Genomic DNA, 20,432 nt, shown 5'->3' with positions numbered 1-20,432 from the left:
ATACAGTACTGTATTGGAAGTCCTAGCCACAGAAATCAGACACACACACACAACATTTTTTTAAAGAATCCAAGCTTGAAAAAAAGAATAAAAATTGTCACTCTTTGCAAATGACATGATACTATACATAGAAAATCCTAAATATGCCACAAAAGAAAATTACTAGAACTTATCAATTAATTTGTTAATGTTGCAAGACACAAAATTAATATACAGAAATCAGTTGCATTTCTATACACTAAAAATAAACTGTCAGAAAGAGAAATTAATAAAATCAATCCCATTTACAGTTGTATCAAAAAGAATAAAATACTTAAGAATAAATCTAACTAAGGAGGAAAAAGACACATACTCAGAAAACTATAAGACACTGAAAATAGAAATTGAAGATGGCACAAATGGAAAGATATATAGTGCTTATGGGTTGGAAGAACTGATATTGTTAAATGACAATGGTATTCAGTCAGTCTGCAGATTTAGTGTAATTTCTATCAAAATACCAATGGCATTTTTCACAGAACTAGAACAAATAATTCTAAAATTTGTATGGAAATACAAAAGACCCAGAATAGCCAAAATAACTTTGAGAAAGGAGAACAAAGCTGGAGGTATCATGCCCTCTGATTTTAAACCATACTACAAAGCTACAGTAATTCAAAATGGTATGGTACTGGCAGAAAACAGACACAAAGGTCAATGGAACAGAATAAAGAGCCCAGAATTAAGCCCACAGCCATATGGTCAATTAATCTATAAAAAAGAAGAATGAAAATACAATGTGGAAAAGATAAATGGTGTTGGGTAAACTGGACAGAAGAATCAAATTGGACTAATTTTTCACACCATATGAAAAGTAAAATCAAAATGGATTAAAGACTTAAATATAAGACCTGAAATTGTAAAACTTTTAGAAGAGGACTTAGCTAATATGCTTTTTGTCATTGGTTTTAGCAATATTTTTTTGGACATGTCTCCTTAGGCAAGGGAAACAAAAGAAAAATAAACAAATGGGACTACATCAAACTAAAAAGTTTTGCACATCAAAGGAAACTATCAACAAAATAAAAAAGCTCTCTACTGAATAGGAGAAGATATTTGCAAACCACTTAACCAAAAAGGAGTTAATATCCAAAATATACAAAGAACACTTAAAACTCAACATCAACAAAACAAAAAAAACAATTTAAAATCTGGGAGAGGACCTAGGTAGACATTTTTAAAGAAGACATACATATGGGCACCAGGCAAAGGAAAAGATGCTAATCATCAGGGAAATGCAAATAAAAATCACAATGAGATATCACCTCACACCTGTCAGAATGGCTATTATCTAAATATCAACAAATAACAAGTGCTTCCAAGAATGTGGAGAAAATGGAACCCTAAATCACTGTTGGAGGGAATGTAAATTGGTGCAGCCATTATGGAAAACAGTATGGAAATTCCTCAAAAAATTAAAAATAGAACTATCAAATGACCCAGAAATTCCACTCCTGGATGTTTATCTGAAGAAAACAGAAACACTAATAAGAATAGATTCATGCACCTCTATGTTCACTGAAGTTTTATTACAATAGCCAAAATATGGAAGCAACCACAGTGCCCATCAATAAATGAATGGATAAAGAAGATATAACATATGTATACAATGGAATATTACTCAGCCATAAAAAGAATGAAATCTTCCATTTGGGACAACATGGATGGACCTAGAAGGTATCATGCTATACAAAATGTCAGAGAGAGAAAGACAAATACTGTATGATTTCACTTTTATGTGGAAGCTAAAAAGCAAAACAAATGACTGAATATAACAAAACAAAACCAGCATTATGTATACTGTGAACAAACAGGTGGTTGCCAGAGAGGAGGTTGTTGGGGGGAGGAGAAATACTTGAAGGAGATTAAGATGCACAAACTTCTAGTTACAGAATAAATGAGTTATGGTTATGAAATGTACAGTGTGGGCAATATTGTCAATAATTATGTAATATCTTTGTATGATGACATATGGTAACTAGGCTTATCATGGTGATTATTTTGAAATGTCTAGCAATATTAAATCACTACTGGGTATGACAGAAACTAACATAGTGTTGTAGGTCAACTATACCTCAAAAGTGAACAAACATTAAAAGAGATCAGATTTGTGGTTACCAGAGGGGGGTGGGGGAAGCAGGAATTAGATGGATGTAGTCAAAAGGTACAAACTAACAGTTATAAGGTAAATAAGTACTGGGGGTGTTATGTACAACATGAAAAATGTAATTAGCACTGCTGTATGTTATATATGAAAGTTGTTAAGAGAGTAAACCCTAAGAGTTCTCATCACAAGGAAAAAAATTTTTCTGTTTCTTTAATTTTGTATTTATATGAGATGTTCACTAAACTTATTTTGGTAATTATTTCATGGTGTAAGTCCAACCACTATACTATTCACCTTAAACTTTTACAGTGCTGTATATCAATTATATCTCAATAACACTGGAAGAAAAAAAAACTATCTTAGTGTAGCTTTATTATTTATTGTAGTGCTAAGCTTGACTAGGAGTTAATAGGTCTGGACTCTACTTTCAGTGCCAACACAGTCTTACTGCTCCCATTAACAAAGCACTCTATCTTACTCTGGACTTACTTTTACCCTCCATAAGTTTGTCAGAGAAGAGCATGTTTAGACTTTGCATGGAGTTACATTATGTGGATAAATGAGATAAGTTAATTGAAAGAATTTTGAAATGTTAGAATGAGACTCATTTACCTATATCCCAAGTTAATATAATCACTATGTAATATTTTTAAAGGAATGGTCAATTGGAAGTTTTTAAAAAGGAAAAATCATAATGAGATATCACCTCAAACCTGTCATAATTGCTATTATCCAAATGTCAACAAATAAAAAGTGCTTGCAAGAATGTGGAGAAAACAGAACCCACAGTCAGTGATGGTGGGAATGTAAATTGGTACAACCACTGTGGAGAACAGTATGGAGGTTCCTTAAACTACTAAAAGTAGAACTACCATATAATCCAGCAGTCCCACTCCTGGGCATATATCTGGAGAAAACCTTAGTTCAAAAATATACATGCGGGCTTCCCTGGTGGCGCAGTTGTTGAGAGTCCACCTGCCAGTGTGGGGACATGGGTTCGTGCCCCAGTCTGGGAGGATCCCACGTGCCACGGAGCAGCTGGGCCCATGAGCCATGGCCGTTGAGCCTGTGTGTCCGGAGCCTGTGCTCCGCAACGGGAGAGGCCACAACAGTGAAAGGCCTGCATACAACAACAACAACAACAAAAAAAGATACATGCACCCCAATGTTCATTGAAGCACTGTTTACAATAGTCAAGATATGGAAGCAACCTAATGTCCATCAATAGAGGAATGTATAAAGAAGATGTGGTACATATATAAAATGGAATAGCCATAAAAAAGAATGAAATAATGCCATTTGCAGCCATTTGCAGCCATTTGGATGTACCTAGAGATTATCATACTAAGTGAAGTCAGTCATATAGAGAAAGAAACATCATATGATATCACTTATATGTGAACTCTAAAAAGATGATGCAAATGAACTTATCTACAAAACAGAAACAGACTCACAGACTTCTAAAACAAAATTCTGGTTACCAAAGGAGAAAGATGGGGCAAGGAGATAAATTAGGAGTTTGAGATTAAAATATATACACTACTATATATAAAATAGATAATCAGCGAGGACCTACTGTAGAGCACAAGGAACTACTCAATATTCTATAATAACCAGTATGGGGAAAAGAATCTGAAAAATGAATGGATATATGTATATGTACAACTGAACTACTTTGCTGTACACCTGAAACTAACACATTGTAAATCAACTATACCCCAATATAAAAGAAAAATTAAATAAAATAAATAAAATGAACAAGTAAGAATAAAATCTTTAAAAAATCTTTTATAAGGCAAAATACTACAAGTCATTCATAATGGGTAAATATAGTTTGCTCACATTATAAGAATTCTTAGTACTACCAACTGTTATTTTCAGATAATATTTTATCCATTAAGAACTTTTGACAAAGAATGATTCTTTTTTTTTCTCTTTAGTGTAAAGATGATTATCATTGCTTGTACAATGATCTTACATTTTTCAAACATTGTTTATTCTCCTTGCACTCACTGACTTTTTGACTTTGCCTTTTCTCTGTCATAATGGTTCCTTTCACCCCCAACTCATCTCTTATCCTGAATAACTTGGACCTGCTATTAACATTTACCTGTCTTAGGAAAATTAGTTGTTTTTAGGGAAAAAGTGATAGATTTGGCTCCCCTGTGCCTTCCAAATAAAGTCTAAACTTTTAGTTTTGGACTTCAAAAGTTTGTCTTAACCTACTACTTCAGCCTTAACTCTCACTCTTACCTCATTCTATAATGGTATCCCAATAGTTGGAAACATGTTGAGCCTGATCATAATTTTCTTGTATCTAAACCTTTGATTATATTGTTCTCCACATTCACTTGTCTGCCCATATTTAAGTACCATTTCATCCATGAAGGTTTAGTGGTCATCTCACTGTAAACTTTTTCCCTATCTGGATTTCAACACCTTTTTGGATTCATCTTTCTTATAGCATCTAGCCTATTGTTTTATATTACTGTGGCTTTTGTTTGCTTATTCAGTTTTTATTTTCTGTTTCTTTTATTCTCTGTGTCTATCTCTTTTGACAAACTTTAAGCTTCTTAGCTTGTTGTGTTCTACCTATTATATTCACAACAGAATCTAGGAGATTTTTCTAGGGCAATAAGAAACAGCCCATAAAAGTTGTTGAATTAAATTGAATTGCTGGACCACTTTTTTAGGTACGGCTATCAAACTGAACATTTCATGGAAGTGGACAAGGATAAATCTCCAGTATTAGCGTACTAGAAAATTGTCTTTAACTAAGACTGGATGGGAAGAGTCAAGCTGTTTGACAAATAAATGCTAGTGACTTTAGAAAATATGTATTGCTAGAATCAGTAAACAGATATCAGAGAAACATGGAATTATGACTGTTGTTCTACAAAGCTAAAAACTTGATTTATGTGTATGACACATAGGATTTAAATCTTATTGAGAGTTTACAAAACATTAAAGGAGTGCTCCAGAATTAGGCAGATTTTTAAAAAAGAAAGAGTAAATCCTTCATGTTTGAATAAAAACTTGCATTACGCAGTTTCTTTAGCCTTTTGTTTAGGAAAAAAATCAACTTTGAAAAATATTTTCCAGTAGCACCAAGAACAACTTTGCTTTTTAAAAATTATTATTATAGCGTGAAAGTATTTTCTCCTGAGAAATAATATTTCCTAGTATTTGGAATGGAATGAAGGCCACATCTCTACAAAGAATGAAGGCATTTAATATGAGTTCAGTCATTGAAAGGCTTCCTGAGTCTTTAAAATTTGTGTCCGTCTTTTCTCATCTCCCCTGCCCATATGATTCACATTATATGTTTTCTTCTTAGATTATTAAAACGAGAAGAAAGTTTCACATTCATTCCTCGGTCCCGTGAAGAGCTTCCAGACAACTTTCCAAAGGAAATCTCTGGGATCTGCTATTTCCTGGAGGTAAGAACTGGTCCGAAGCAGCCAAAGCCTTCCCTTTCTTCATCGAGAATAAAAAAGGTTTCCTACAACATTGGCACAATGTTCCTCCGGGAGACAAGCCTCTGAGACCTGCTACAGATCAAAGACTCCTCCAAAAAGCACAAGCCCAGAACATGGGTCATGACAGGAGAATGGAAAGATTGTTTATCCTTCACTGCTCTGTGGAGAACAAGCAGTGGAATTTCTGTTATGTCAGGCCATAATCCTAGAAAAAGGAGGGTGATAACTGGCAAGAAAAAACTAGAGAGCAAAGGGGAAATTAGATGTATCCATTCTTATTAGTGTTTTAGGTCATATCTATATGTATTTCAATTAATTACAAGTGTGAGGCCCCTTTCAAAACTAACCAGTAAATCAATTCCATGCTTTCTTGTTTGTCACACATACAGGTATTTTTCTCTATATATCTGTATCACTTTTGAGAGCCAGTTTTGATTATATATTCCTACATTTAGTGAGTGGGTATGAAAGGAATATTTTCTAATTTTGTTTTTCTGAACAGACATTTCATACACATATCATGGCAGTGTGGTAAACTTCCCAGCAGGAAAAACTGTAACTTGGCAAAATATTTTAGGGATATTACCTATTTTTATACATACCTCTTCTAGATAATTTCACACAGCATTATTAGATTTTCACAATCTGCTACTGTATAGTTGGTATATTATGTAATTCCAACATATTAATTGAATATAGTTTCACTTATTTAGAGAGATAAGTGCTTAGATTGAAAATACACATAACCTAGGATTTCAGATGCTGAGAAAGCATAGTATATCTGCTTAGTAAATATAGCTTTTAGATTTGATTAATGTAGCATAGAATCCAGAGGAAATGGCATTTCCTAATAGCAAATGCATGTATCTGTAACCAAGATTAAAGAAAGGTCTTTTTGCTATCTTCTGAGAAATATCAGTGAAAATAAAATGATTTGCCACATTGGACCCTTTCAACTTAGCATTCTAAATATAGGTAGTTTTTACAATGTGCTAAATTCTAATAAACAGCATCCTACTAAATGACATGTAAGTCCACTCCCCTGCCCTTGTCACCTTCTTCAACGGATGCTTCCTAAGGACTCACTGACCCTCATGGGAGCAAATCACTAGATACTGGCATTAGTGAGAAAGAGGTGTAGGATATTTTGCCAAGAAGGTTGTTTATTCTTTCATAATAAAAACAAGGAAAAAAACTGTACTTTATGGATTTGAGATTTTTTTTAAATTTTCTTCTGCAGTTTATTTGATGTGGCTTTTAAATTCAGTGAATCACCTTCATTAACACTGAAATATGTCTAACCTTCAGACCTAGTAATCACCAAAGTTACAGATAGACTTCCATTGCTTGTTCTGCTAGATGAAAACCTGTTCCCATTAATTAACAGTGCATGAAAATATTATTACAGACCTACCCTGAAATTAGGAGCACAGTGTGTCCAGAGTTTCTTATTTTGGATCAGACACAGAATCTAAGTTTCTCTTGAGGTTAATGAGTTGGAAACATTTGTTTCCTTGAAATCTTGTGGTGGCCATTTTCTTACTCTGATAGGTATACTCATTGGTAGCTTAAGTCTACTGAATACAATATACTTTTTCTGGTTAGGGATTTTGGCTGCATTAGAATTTGGTTATGAAATAACTCAGTTAAGGAACAGATTAACTAGTGTCCATTGTAGTCTGTGAGGATTAATTAGTGTTTTTAAGTTCTCTAAGTATACAGCTAGAATATATTTTTAGATATGCAGATTATTTGTTATAATGGTGATCATTTTTATAGTTGTTGAACTCTGTTCTCTCTCTGGGGATTAAGAGGACACTAATGCAACACTTTGCATGTGAAAACAGGACCTAGACATGAATCCTTGCCTGTCCCTCCCTTCCTTGGGTCTAGGTTTTTGTTTTTAACCACATGTGGGCAAGAAGACCAGGGTGTTTATAGGAGGCTGAGGACAAGGTTCTCTCATGGGAATAAATACTCCCAAAAGTATTTCTTTCATGCACAGGAGCATGGGGAGAGAACCAAACTCACTGAAGTCATTTATGCTTATTCTGCACAGTAACTTAAAGCTTATTGTGATATAGTAAATCATAAGTGTTTTAATCGTAAACAACATGTTTTGTAACCATAAGGCGGAAAGAGACTTCCAGGAATCATCCAATCTAATTCTCTACTTTTTGTAAAGATTTGTCTAAGCAACTATTCTAAACATATGGTTATTCTCTCCATACTTAAAAATACCTGTGGGAAGCATATTTTAAAAGCATCCTTGACAATCCACTTCATTATCTAGTACTTGGTTATAGGATTTGGGATAAGAATTGTATATACATTCAATTTGTCAGAAAAATAACAAGCTCTTTCTTAGTTTATATGATTTTACTTGGAGAAGCGTAGCTATTTACATTGTCACAAATGTCACAATGAAGATATGCCAGAGATCTATTAAATATCACAAACAGGATGTAAACTACATTTTTCATAGAATATAATCTAAATGTATCTTTGAAGGTATAGTCTGAGGCAATGGTCTGATCTATTACCATTTTGCCAAACTAGTACAGTTGACTTATTATAGCTACACTATTCCTATATGTATTTGCAAAATACGGTATAAAATGGCATTTCATTCTAGCTGCAGTCATAGAATTTAGAGGCTGTGAAAAAAACATTGCATTTTTATGTGTCATATAGAGTACAATACATGTATCCTCCATTAGGAATTGTGATTGTAATAATGGGTGGCTGTTGGTATTTCATTTGACTAATATCTATACAGCATTCTCATGTACAAATTATTAACATACATCATGCATTTTAGCATGGCAGATTAAATGGAATTTAAATGGATGTCCCTTTAGAAATCAAGCGTTATTTAATTGGGGAAATGGCTCTAACCCACTTAAAATGGATACTTTAAGATCCAGTTTGGCACATATAGACCCTCTGTTTCAGTATTCTTTCCAGCAACTGATTTGAAGAAGTTACTTTATGACTAGCCATCAGTACCAAAGCTTCATGTTGACATCAGTATCATTTTGATAGAGAGAATGTCATATTGTTTACAAGTAAATGAGTTATATAATGAAGTCAGAAACCCCCATATGTACCCAAAATATACAGCACAGTATGTGCTTTGTGAACTGTAATAAATAGGTAACAGCCATAATTAAAAGAATAATACTCAATGCCTGAAGAACACATATAGTTGGGGCTCTTGGCTGTGTAGTGTTGGGTGGAGAAGGGAAAGAAGAAACAGCTTCTAGTTAACAGTTTGGTCCAACTGTCTAAAATCTGCCTTGATATTCATCTCTTCTTTTATATTTCAAATAGTTTTGATTTTCCCTTTTAATACTTCATTATTGTGGAATCCAGTGAGCTGTGTATGACCTATTGTGACTGAGACAGGCACTGATGCCTGAGACTTGAGAATGGGTTTGTGGATTCAGTGCTTCAAATATGAACTCTCAGGGTCTCACACTGTTCTTATCCAGTGACAATAGTAACAGGAACGTAGTGTTTTATTGTGAAAGTGCAAAATTGTGTGCCTCTCCAGGAAAAACAGAACAAAATAAGACAACAAATAAAGCAAAATCTCATTCACAAAAGCAGGAAGTCTTAATCTGGTGAATTCCTCCAAAGAGTTACAACAATAAAATAAAATTAAATTGATAGATACAAAAGGCAAAATCACAGAGAATCTGGAAAATTGCCAGGCTGTGTTTTTCCTACAGAATCATTTTGATACCACTTGAAATGGTATATTTGAGGTTGTGAGGTGTGAAGAGGGAGCTCAAGATTCTCACCATTATTAAATATAGTTTTGAAGGCTCCTTGGGTTCTTGACTAGCTGAGGGCAAGTTTGTGGATCATCAGAGCAGAGAGTAAAACTTCTACATGTAATTTCTGTCTTGTCCTGCATTTTAAGCACAACTTAACCAATGCCCAGACCTTCTCCTACTCTATACTGTCACTGGAAACCATCTCACCAAGTCAAGTTTGGCTCTGTCAAACACCATTCCCTCTGTAGCACTGAACCTAACATGGCCATAGAGTTGTTGATGCCTGTTTCAGGCAGATTGCAAGACCCACACAACTCTAGGCCCAAGTAACAAGGCACTGCTGAAGTGAACTAACCATTCTCAGTTGTGCTAGGTTATTGCTTACACCTATAGCTTCTCTCTGCTTTCTTCAAAACACTATCTGGTTCCAAGTATTTGGTACAACTTCAGTAAATCTTCTTCAGAATGAGTTACACATGACTCTGAATAGGCTCTGGGGGGCACCAGAGTCTTTCAGCCAACTGTACCTAGAAACTCAAGTCCGAGAACCAAGCCCCATATTGTAGCCTGGGTATTTCTATTATTAAACTATAGTTCTTTGGCTTCAAAAATTAAGTCATTTCAGAGGTTTCTATAAGCATATCTTATTAGATATAACCTGAAAAACATGATGTACCAGAGGCTTAATTATTAAAGTTTAACATACTACGGTCTGAGTGATAATTCTTTAAACATAGCTCTTGATATGAATACACTTAATTTACAACCAGCTGATTGAACATACACATAAATAGTGTTAACATGATTGAAATAATTTTATTGTTAAATGGATAAACTGACCCCAGCCGTGGACTCAATTTAAGTCTCCTCACAGTGGTGAATGAAGAACAGACACTGATATTATACACAGGTTAACATAAATTTTGTCAGAGCATTTTGAAATAGTGTGCAAAATTCCTTCCTCACACTTGATTCAAACAGTTGAAGCCTAAGAATTATTTTCCTGTCACCTTTCTGTTTCCTTCCTTCCTTTGTTCCTTCTTTCCTTCTTTTTCCTTTCATAAAAGTCATTGTTCCTTCTTTCCTTCCTTCTTCCTTTCATTAAAAAAAGTCATTGATAAATTTATAAACAGGAAGAATCACAGCTAATATTATGTTGTAGAATAGTTTTAGTTTTATAAAGTAATAAATATTCTGTGTGTGTGTGTTTGTGTGTGTGTTGAATGTAGATATTACATGATTAAAAAAGAGTGACATTTTGGAAGGACTTGGGATGTAGAGAAGTAAAGTTTGTGTCTTTATTTATTTCTCTTTTTTAAAATTTTGGCTGCACTAGGTCTTCTTTGTGGCACATGGGCTTCTCTTGTTGTGGCGTGCAGGCTCCAGAGTGCTCAGGCTTAGTAGTTGCAGTGCACGGCCTTCTCTCTAGTTGCAGAACGTGGGCTTAGTTGCCCCGCAGCATGTGGGATCTTAGTTCCCTGACAAGGGATTGAACTCACATCCCCTGCATTGAAAGGTGGATTCTTAACCACTGGACCACCATGGAATGTCCTGTGTCTTATTTCTATTGTGTTGTGACCAGACCATAGCTTCAGCCATGTGCCTCATTGCCAATTCCATCCTTATTAAGAAATGATCCTGTTCAATGGTTCAACTCATCAGCTTGGCAGTCCCTGACTACTTTAGGAAGCTTGGTAGTATCTGACTACCTTAGAGACACAAATTACTGTACTTTACCTTCAGAGATTTGGATTCAGTAGGTCTCAGGTGGAGGCCTAGATATCTGTATTTAGAAAATCATTCTAGGTAATGCTAATATACATACAGATTTGGGAATCAATGAAGAATATTCAAATAATCCCAATTACTAAGAATAAATGCAAGTTGACTAAGATAGAAATATATTATTTCATTCATACTTATTTTGAAAAGCTAAATACTCCATACTTAATAACATTATTTCTTTCACAAGTTTTAATTTTAGCTTTGGTTTCAAGTTTATAGTCTGCTTTTTGAGCATAAGTCTTCAAGCTTCAAATCAACACTGATAAGCATGAGGGATGAATATTGCTCACTATAGGGCTATTAGACATACTAGGTACAGTATAACTTTCTTAGTTACTGCCAGAGCTGTGCAGTATATCACAATATTTATTGATCCTTACCAACAAGACTTTGAACAGAGAAGCAAATGTCAAAGTGACAGCCTTATTCCCAAATGCTTTGATTTTTATGTTTGAAACATCACCAACTTGATACTTAGTCTCACTCTGTACTTTTCTCATAGAATTGTACATTCATCTGAAACTTATTTCCTAGCAATATCTTATAACAACCTTTCAAGCAATAATCTAAGCCATGATGATGATGCCATATGAACTTCCACTTCTGTGCACTTCATAGAACCCTTAGGGAAACAGACATGTTTTATATAAGCAATAATATAGGTAGTGTGGACTTTTAAAAGATATTCACCATTCTACTACAGTAAAATGAGCAACAAGTGATAGATAAAAATTATCTGAGCAGATAACATGCTTAATTTCTCTCACAAGTCCTTCATTTGCACACATGCTATGAAGTAATTAATATATTTTGATCAGATTGTTTCTGATGTATAATTATTGATACCTATCATAATATGATTTCTATTCCTCTCAAAAGATTGTGTATGTATTGTTGCCCAGACTTTTAGATCTTTGTAGTATATAGTAAATATATATATATAGTATATAGTATATATACTATATATATATATAATATATATAGTAAATAGTAAATAGGAGTATTTAAGGATAGATAAATGAGCAAAAGTATAGTATGGGTTGGATAAGCTGATCGAGAGTAGGCTTGGCAAAAATACAGATGCATCTTGGGACAAGTTATTAATTCTACTGTTGGTTTGATAAGGTCTGAGATGATGAAAGATTAAAGATAAAAAGAATTATTATCACTGTTCTCTGTGATGGCAAATGTTTAGTAAGTACAATACTATTTTGGCTTTCAGAATGTGATTGGTTGAAATTCATCTGTAGTATAATTTTAAAATGTCTGAAAATCATTATGTAGTCATATTTAAAATAACCTGTCCTTCTCAGCCATTTTGATGATACCACTAAAGCATGCAGGTTTTGAAATGAATAATTCATATTTTTACTTTCCTTAAAATATAATTTTAATCAAATGTGGCACAGTCAATAATAATCAGTCCTTTAATAGTTAAATTACTCCTCCATCATTTAGAATCATGAATTAGTATTACAGTTCAAACTAACTAGTAAATTTATGATACACTGAGGTACTTTTAATCATATGATTATTATTTAGCAAAATCATAAAGCTTAGAATCCATTCCTAAACCTCTAAATAAGATTACAGTTCCTATTATTGCCTAGATGGTTAAACTCTCCTCTAATCTTGAATCTGAACACAACTGAAGTCATGGGTGGGTTGGCTAGTATTTTACCTTCCTATTACCAACAGCAAAACTTAACATCCTCCTACCCACAATTTATAAAATTCTCCTATAAAAATCAAACAGGTTGTTGAGTCACTGAGAAAGTGTTTTTTTCCCACTGAGAAAGCATTTGACAGTCATCTTTTTGTATATCATTGGATGCTTAACCCTTAATAAGCATGCTTTTGTTAATAAATAATAAAAAATACTTAATTTGAATCCATTAAACTATAATGAATCTATTTTCTCAGTTAATTTGTCTAGTTGCTGATCAGACCACTCTTAATATTATACATAAGTACTATTGCTTATTATTTGAAAGCAGAAGAGACAAGAAAAACTAAATGGCAAGCCTAAGTAGTAGCTTGTTTCTAATTCTTTTGATACATATTTTTACAGATAAAGGAATTGGTTTATATTTAAATTTCCTCTGTGGCCTTTTGGAGTTAAAGAAGGGATTCTACTAAATGAATTTTTACTGTGGGCTATTAAGTATAATTAAATATAAGTAGGACAATAATGTATTAGTTGGGGTAAAATCAAAATTGTACAAAATTTCTTCTTCACACCCCCGCACTCTTTAAAGACAATTCTTCCCATTTTGCTGCCTGGCAGTTACACGTCAGACTCAGAACACAGGGACAGATGGAGGGGGTGGGATGGGCAGGAACTTTAGATGAGATTGAGCAAAGAAATTTAACTTTTTTCTTTGTGAAAGTATATATACTCCTAAAGTGAAGCAGTTTTCATAATAGACACATGTAGTTTAGTGAAAGCCAAATGACTTATTTGCTCATTTTTATTTAAAAAGAACACAGAAAAAATCCCTCATTAGCTATTTTCAATTTTCTTAGGAGCTAGCAGCAACCTCTCAGCAGGGGCACACATCGGTGAAACTGGGATTAGAAACTCACAAAGCTATATATAGAAACTCTCTGAAGGTGGCAGATAGAACTAGTCTTGGTTACAGTGATGAAGGTAAATGAAAGTGTGAGAATATCTGGGCTTAAGGAACTAAGAAGGCCAAATACCAGCCCCTCTGTATGTCACAGAAAAGCCTGCTAAAATTAGCACAAAAGAACAGACTATAGGTGTTCAAGTGATATTAAAACAAAACTTTTTTCTTTTCCTTTTATAGCATGCTGACTGAGTTAACATTCCCTGAGAAGAATACAATTTCATTTTATATATCTTTTTTGTTGTTGTTCTGACATTATAGAGATTATATCATTCCCTATTTGGAAAATTTAATCACAAAGAATGAGAAATATTCTGTATACTAACATCTGTAAAATGGCTGTGGGGGGCTATACTCTATTCCATATTCTCCTTCACATTGTTCTCAAATTGGGCTTCAGCTGCAAGCAAAACAAGTGCTCAACTTTAGAGTAGATAAAAGTCTTTATGATTCCAGGCCTATCCATCCTATTCTGAGAAGTTCCAAAGAAATAGAGCTGGGGAGAGAGTTACTCCACAGCATTTGATGGTATTCTGTGGGAGAGATGAAGATGTACTCCCAGTCTTTTAAAATTAAGTGGTTAAGTAGTCTCTAATCATCATTCAAAGATGTTTCACTTATATGTAGCTAGTTAATTCTAGCAGAGTTTGTTTAGAACAGAAATTTTAAAAGGAAGAAACAAACCTGAACAATTTTTAATCAGAGTTATCAGTTAGGAAACTAATTTGGGATGAAGATTTGCTGTCTTGAAAATCAACTTACTTATATCTGAAATTCAGAATGCTAAAGACTTTTGAAAATTTTCTAAAAGTATAAAGTGCTTCAGCACTGAAAAGGAATAATAATTTTGTTGATGGATTCCTTCAGGTTTTATGTCCTGGAGATAACAAAGAATTATAAATTACATTTCAATTATTTTTTTCTCTATGTTTTCCAGTTGTTGCAGGAAAGATGTAGAAGATGTCATAAATAAGACAAAGTTACAAATTTTGGCATTGAGCCATGGTTTACAAATTGGCAACATTCTTTTACTTAAAATAATGAAACTATTTTTAATAATATAAGGGTTAAGGGTAAAAGACAAGTATACTGTATTCACATTTGGCTATGAAAGGATCTAGAGCAAGAATCTCAACTTCTCAGAATAAAATCTAAGTGAAAACTTACCTTCATATCCTTTGAACAATAAATATAAATATTCCTACATATTTTCTGACTAAAAAGAAGCTATGCATTTCCATACTTAATGAAACTTCAATTCCTAGAACAATTCTACTTTTATTGACTCCCAAGAAGCATTCCTTTATGGCCAATATCACTAACTTTCAAGGTTGGCAAGAGAGCATGGCTTTCTTCTGAGACTGGGATGATCTGTATAAATATATTTGTGTATAACCACTTAAAATTCCCCGGCCACTTATAAGCTTTATTTAAAAAGTTCAATTCTCCGTAGTTAAAGTGAAGCAAACTCCATGTTGGAGTGGCCAGATAGATTATCAACAACAGGAAATCCCCCCTCCAATTTTTATTGGTATAAATTACCAGGTTAAAATCAGAGACTAACCTTGGCTTGAAGTTTCAGATAAATTGCTTTTCTATTATTTGACTAGAAAGTATTATCAAGAAGAAGAAATTAATTCTTATGTTAGATCTCATTGTAGCCAAGCAGGTCTAGATAAACTAGATAACTTTATAATTATGTACAGTAATTCAGGAATTTTTAGAAAATTCTTTATTTTTGTTCTTGTTTTACAAAGATAATTATTAGTGAATGGTAGCCAAAATTATTATTCTTATCTCTTAAATTAGTTTCAGGTATGTTACCGGGAAATTATATAATCTATCCCTTTCATTTGTCATGTAACTCAATGATCTGAGATAGTGAGTACTCATTGCTCTTTCTTCTAATCCTTAAAAACACTTTTTTTTCCTGTCTAAAGAGAAATTCTCCTACTAAAATGCAAATGAATACCTGACTATAGGAAGTAACCCATTTTATAAGCATATATGAAATACTTCAGCTGGATTCAGCTGGACCATAATCAAAAAAAAAGACACCAAAAAAGATGACAAGAGACAGAAAAATCACACTTTGCCAACCCTGTTAACCTAGAAGAAAGCTGAAAATAGATGGTAAGGCTAACTGATTATAGATTTTTTTAGCACAGTATTCATACATAATAGAATGTCATAAAATTCAGCATGTAAAAATTTTGTTAAAACAAACAAGAAACTTAAGAAATATGCTAATCAGAATAAAAAGATTTAAAGGGGCAAAAAATATTGCATTATATATGACCATCAGTGAAGAATTTGTTTTCTTTTGGGAAAATTTGGTACTATGTCCTCAATCAATATTTGCTTTATGATCTAATTTAGTATTGGCATAGTATAGGCATTATGTGCAGTAAACTAATTAGCCCCTTAAGTTTGTCAGATCCTCAGCTTCTCTTTTCCATCTCTCCCTCCCTCTTTTCCTCCCTTCTATCCTCCCTTCCTTCCTTCCCCCTTATTTCCTCCTTCCCTCCCTTTCTCCCTCCCTCCCTGCCTCCCTTCCTTCCTTTCCTTTCTTTTTCTTATGAAGTATGTGAAAAATAGTATATTATTATTACGGCTTCATGATTGAAGTGTTTGTGGATTCATGAGGTAAAGAAAAGAAGGTGACTATTTAGATATAGATAATTTGGATATAGAAATGACTGAGACAACTGAGACCTTGGTGTCTATAGAGGTTTCATCAGTTAAGAGAAACATAAGTTTTAAAAAATAACATGTTGTTCTTTTTTACTGAATTTAAACATGTTTTCAAGAAGTATCAGGGTCACCCTTTTTGGACAATCTCCTATTTTTTGCCCCTACAAACATCTTAATTTGGAAAAATCCTCTTATTTTCACATAGTAATTTTTTTCCTTGGGTACCACACTGCTAAAGATTGAAACAGAAAAGAAACTTCTATCTGTAGGGAAATTGTTTTCTAAAAACTACTTCCCAATAAGGCAAATACATCAACTACTACTTGGTTTTACTGGCTCTTTACCTATAGATGACCAATGCACTGTCTTGCATCCTGTATACCCTTCTGTAACTCAGTTTGGCATAGCATGGTGTTTTGGGTTCTTTTTTGAGGGTTTGAAAATGTTTCCTATCAATTTTATGTCTACTGTATTGAAAAAGCAATATACAGTGTATTCCAAATTTCTTAGCTCTATGCCTTTAGATTTTAGCATATATTCAGATGGCTGTTTATAACCACAATTTTGATTTTTTCACTAGAATTAACAAATTACCATGTTCCTAAGTAGAAAAACACAGGTTGGATCATTTTATGATAGCTATATTGAGGGATCAACCATTTACAAATCCAAATCCAAAACAATTTTTTTTTCAGGGAAAATTCAATCATTTCTAGCAGAGTATATGATTCATAATGGAAAAGAAGTGAAATATCTTATTTAAAGGCGTGATAGTGAGGAAGACATGAGTATGTTTTTCATTTTAGATACCCTTAGCACTACAATAATTTGAACAAGTCTTGAACAAGATTTAAACAATCTTTAATCTCTAAAACTGAAAATTTTATTCTTTCCTTTATGTTAGTGTATTAATATTACATTCAAACTACTTAATAAGTTGTCTACATGACACAAATCGTTTGCATTCATTAACAGAATATTATGTAGAAATAATACAGCTTTCTTTTTTCTCTCTGGAAAGATTTGCTTCAGTAAGTCAAATACATTTGAATTTTGGTTCTTATTTCTCATTTGGACTTCTTTGTTATACACCTCAGGGATCTTCTACTATAACAAATCAGGTAGTCAGTCAAAGGAAGGGATATGAAAACTTCATAAAAATTAAAACTTCAAAAGGGAAGACTTTCTATATTGATCAATTTTTATTTATTCCACACTGACATTGATTTTGAAATTGTGAAAAAGTAGGCAGTTTCCATATAAATTGACACCTATGAAAATACAAATTACTTTCTTCCTGTGATTTTCAGTGTTAAGAAAACCTTTGTCTTGAAATAATAGAGAATCTTAATATTTGTTCATGAAAAAATATGACCTTCAATACCTTTACCATTTTTATTTGTTGAGGGAAATGTTTTCAATAATGAATGTAAAAATGGAAGAGATATGGTTGAAGAAAACAGAAGAAATTAAGAAGAATTAAGATAACATTTGAACAGCTGTGAGCCACAGTCCCATTTTCTCCCTCTATTTTGTTACCTCTTACTAAATTGATATCTAAGGCCCAGATTGGGAAAAATAACTAAATCATTGTCTCCTTTAAGTATTTGGAGATAAGCAAAAATTATTCCAACTGTGTGGAAATTGAGTCACATAATAATGGCAGTTTATTACTACTAGGGAAGTCAGGTTAGGTTCAAATGGAAAAATTGTCCATGGACAAAGAGGCTTTCTGATTTTCTTAGAGTTGAATTAACAGCTTTAAGAAAAAAAAAAAATTCCTGAAAAATTTGCCTTGAAAAAACTATAAAATTTTATAACAACTACCTGTAACTACATTATGACTTTTTTTTTTTTTTTTTTTTTGCGGTACGCTGGCCTCTCACTGTTGTGGCCTCTCCCGTTGCGGAGCACAGGCTTCGGATGCGCAGGCTCAGCGGCCATGGCTCACGGGCCCAGCTGCTCTGCAGCATGTGGGATCTTCCTGGACCAGGGCATGACCCCATGTCCCCTGCATCGGCAGGTGGACTCTCAACCACTGCACCACCAGGGAAGCCCTACATTATGACTTTGATAATCAAGTGACAAAGCTGTCTCCTTATGCTTTTAAAATGTACCAATTAAATGCATTCCAGAAATAATACATATCATTCCTCATTTCAAAATCAACCTACCAGAATTCTGACACTTCAGCTGTGAGTAGCCATTTTACAAAACCAAAGGTTCTCATTTCCCTAACAGTACTTTAGATAAAAACAAATACAAACAAAACCTTCCCTCCTGATTTCAATGTATAAGGTAAATAGCCAAAGCATTTCCATCAAACATTCCAGTACCATGTAATAATAAATAGGTTTCCCAACCCACTTTATAAAAACACATGGTTATATCATGCTAGGCCTTCATTCACTTCCTCTACATGGGGTAGGTTTTATTTAACCAGATACCTGAATTATTTTAATGTTTTGTCCAGTTCATTTGCTGTAATCTCATGGGTCTAAATTTTTGGTTTGGCTTGCAATGTAAACAATATTGGGTATTTGCTATTTTATTATCAGATTATGCTTTGTAAATCATTACTTTTAAAAATCTAGTTATTTCAAACTTAGATTACAATGTTATCAAATAACATCATGATATATAATAATATATCCATAAAGCATGGTTAAATTTTATATATTTTGAAATGTCAAGCTATTTTTTGTTTTTCAAAGATGACTGCATCTCTTAAACTTGTACCATTAATTATAAAATTTTAATTCAGTGTTTCATATTATATTTTAAGATTCTTTACTCAATAGTATAAGTTTAGAGAACATTTTTCTGATTGAAAAGATAAAATATGCCCCATTTCCTTAGAATTTTAAGAATACTAGTATGTGTAAAAGTATGTAAGCACTTACAGAATTATAAACATCCACTGTATGTACTTTACTTTTAATGTAACAGTGCTTTTAATTCATTGGATTGTGCTTATTTATAATTGTTCTAAATTATGCATGATATATGTAAATAGCATGTTTCATTATGTAAAATGTGTTTGTATTTACAGATTGAAGAACAAGGAAAATTTGTATATGAAAAATGAGTGATTAAAAACCTGGGATACTTATAAAACAAAGTGGAAATAATAGTTGTGTGTTATATTTACATAATTAATTATAAAACTCTCTGTTTAAGCCACAGATTTATTTACTTTATAAGTGGAAACTGTCACTTATAAAATATTTAAACCAATAAATGATACCAAAAAGGAGAAGTCTATATATTCTTATTTTTTTTAACATTTTTATTGGAGTATAATTGCCTTACAATGTTGTGTTAGGTTCTGCTGTATAACAAAGTGAATCAGCTATATGTATATGTATGTCCCTATATCCCCTCCATCTTGCATCTCCTTCCCACCCTCCCTATCCCACCGCTCTAGGTGATCACAAAGCACTGAGCTCATCTCTCTGTGCTATGAGGGTGCTTCCCACTAGCTATCTATTTTACATTTGGTAGTGTATATATGTCCATAGCACTCTGTAACTTCATCCCAGCTTACAATTCCCCCTCCCAGTGTCCTCATGTCCATTCTCTACATCTGCGTCTTTATTCCTGTCTTGCCCCTAGGTTTTCATAACCATTTTTTTTTTAAGATTCCACATATATGTGTTAGAATACGGTATTTGTTTTTCTCCTTCTGACTTACTTCACTCTGTATGACAGACTCCAGGTCTATCCACCTCATTACAAATAACTCAGTTTCATTTCTTTTTATGGCTGAGTAATATTCCATTGTATATATGTGCCACATTTTCTTTATCCATTCTTCTGTTGATGGACACCTAGGTTGCTTCCATGTCCTGGCTATTGTAAATAGAGCTGCAATGAACATTTTGGTACATGGCTCTTTTTTGAATTATGGTTTTCT

At 33.3% G+C, this 20,432-nt stretch overlaps 1 protein-coding gene across 2 annotated transcripts in view; it reads left to right on the top strand.

Moving 5' to 3' along the window:
* The window catches only part of GUCY1A2 (guanylate cyclase 1 soluble subunit alpha 2), a 477,302-nt gene extending 457,538 nt beyond the window's left edge, over window positions 1-19,764 (top strand). The window contains exons 8-9 of one of the 2 annotated variants that reach the window (XM_067038547.1): window positions 5,484-5,586; window positions 18,433-19,764. In XM_067038547.1, the coding sequence (XP_066894648.1) occupies window positions 5,484-5,586; window positions 18,433-18,516 (187 nt within the window). In that variant the 3' untranslated portion in view covers window positions 18,517-19,764. Of the gene's footprint in view, window positions 1-5,483; window positions 6,826-18,432 lie in introns of those variants that run through there. The other variant, XM_059070801.2, reaches the window with a different exon arrangement.
* The last annotated feature ends 668 nt before the right edge of the window (window positions 19,765-20,432 follow it).

Source organism: Kogia breviceps, chromosome 7, assembly GCF_026419965.1.
Source record: "Kogia breviceps isolate mKogBre1 chromosome 7, mKogBre1 haplotype 1, whole genome shotgun sequence".
Lineage (NCBI taxonomy): Eukaryota > Metazoa > Chordata > Mammalia > Artiodactyla > Physeteridae > Kogia > Kogia breviceps.
The sequence above is the reverse complement of the archived record's forward strand: the minus strand, read 5'-3'. Positions and strand labels throughout refer to the sequence as shown.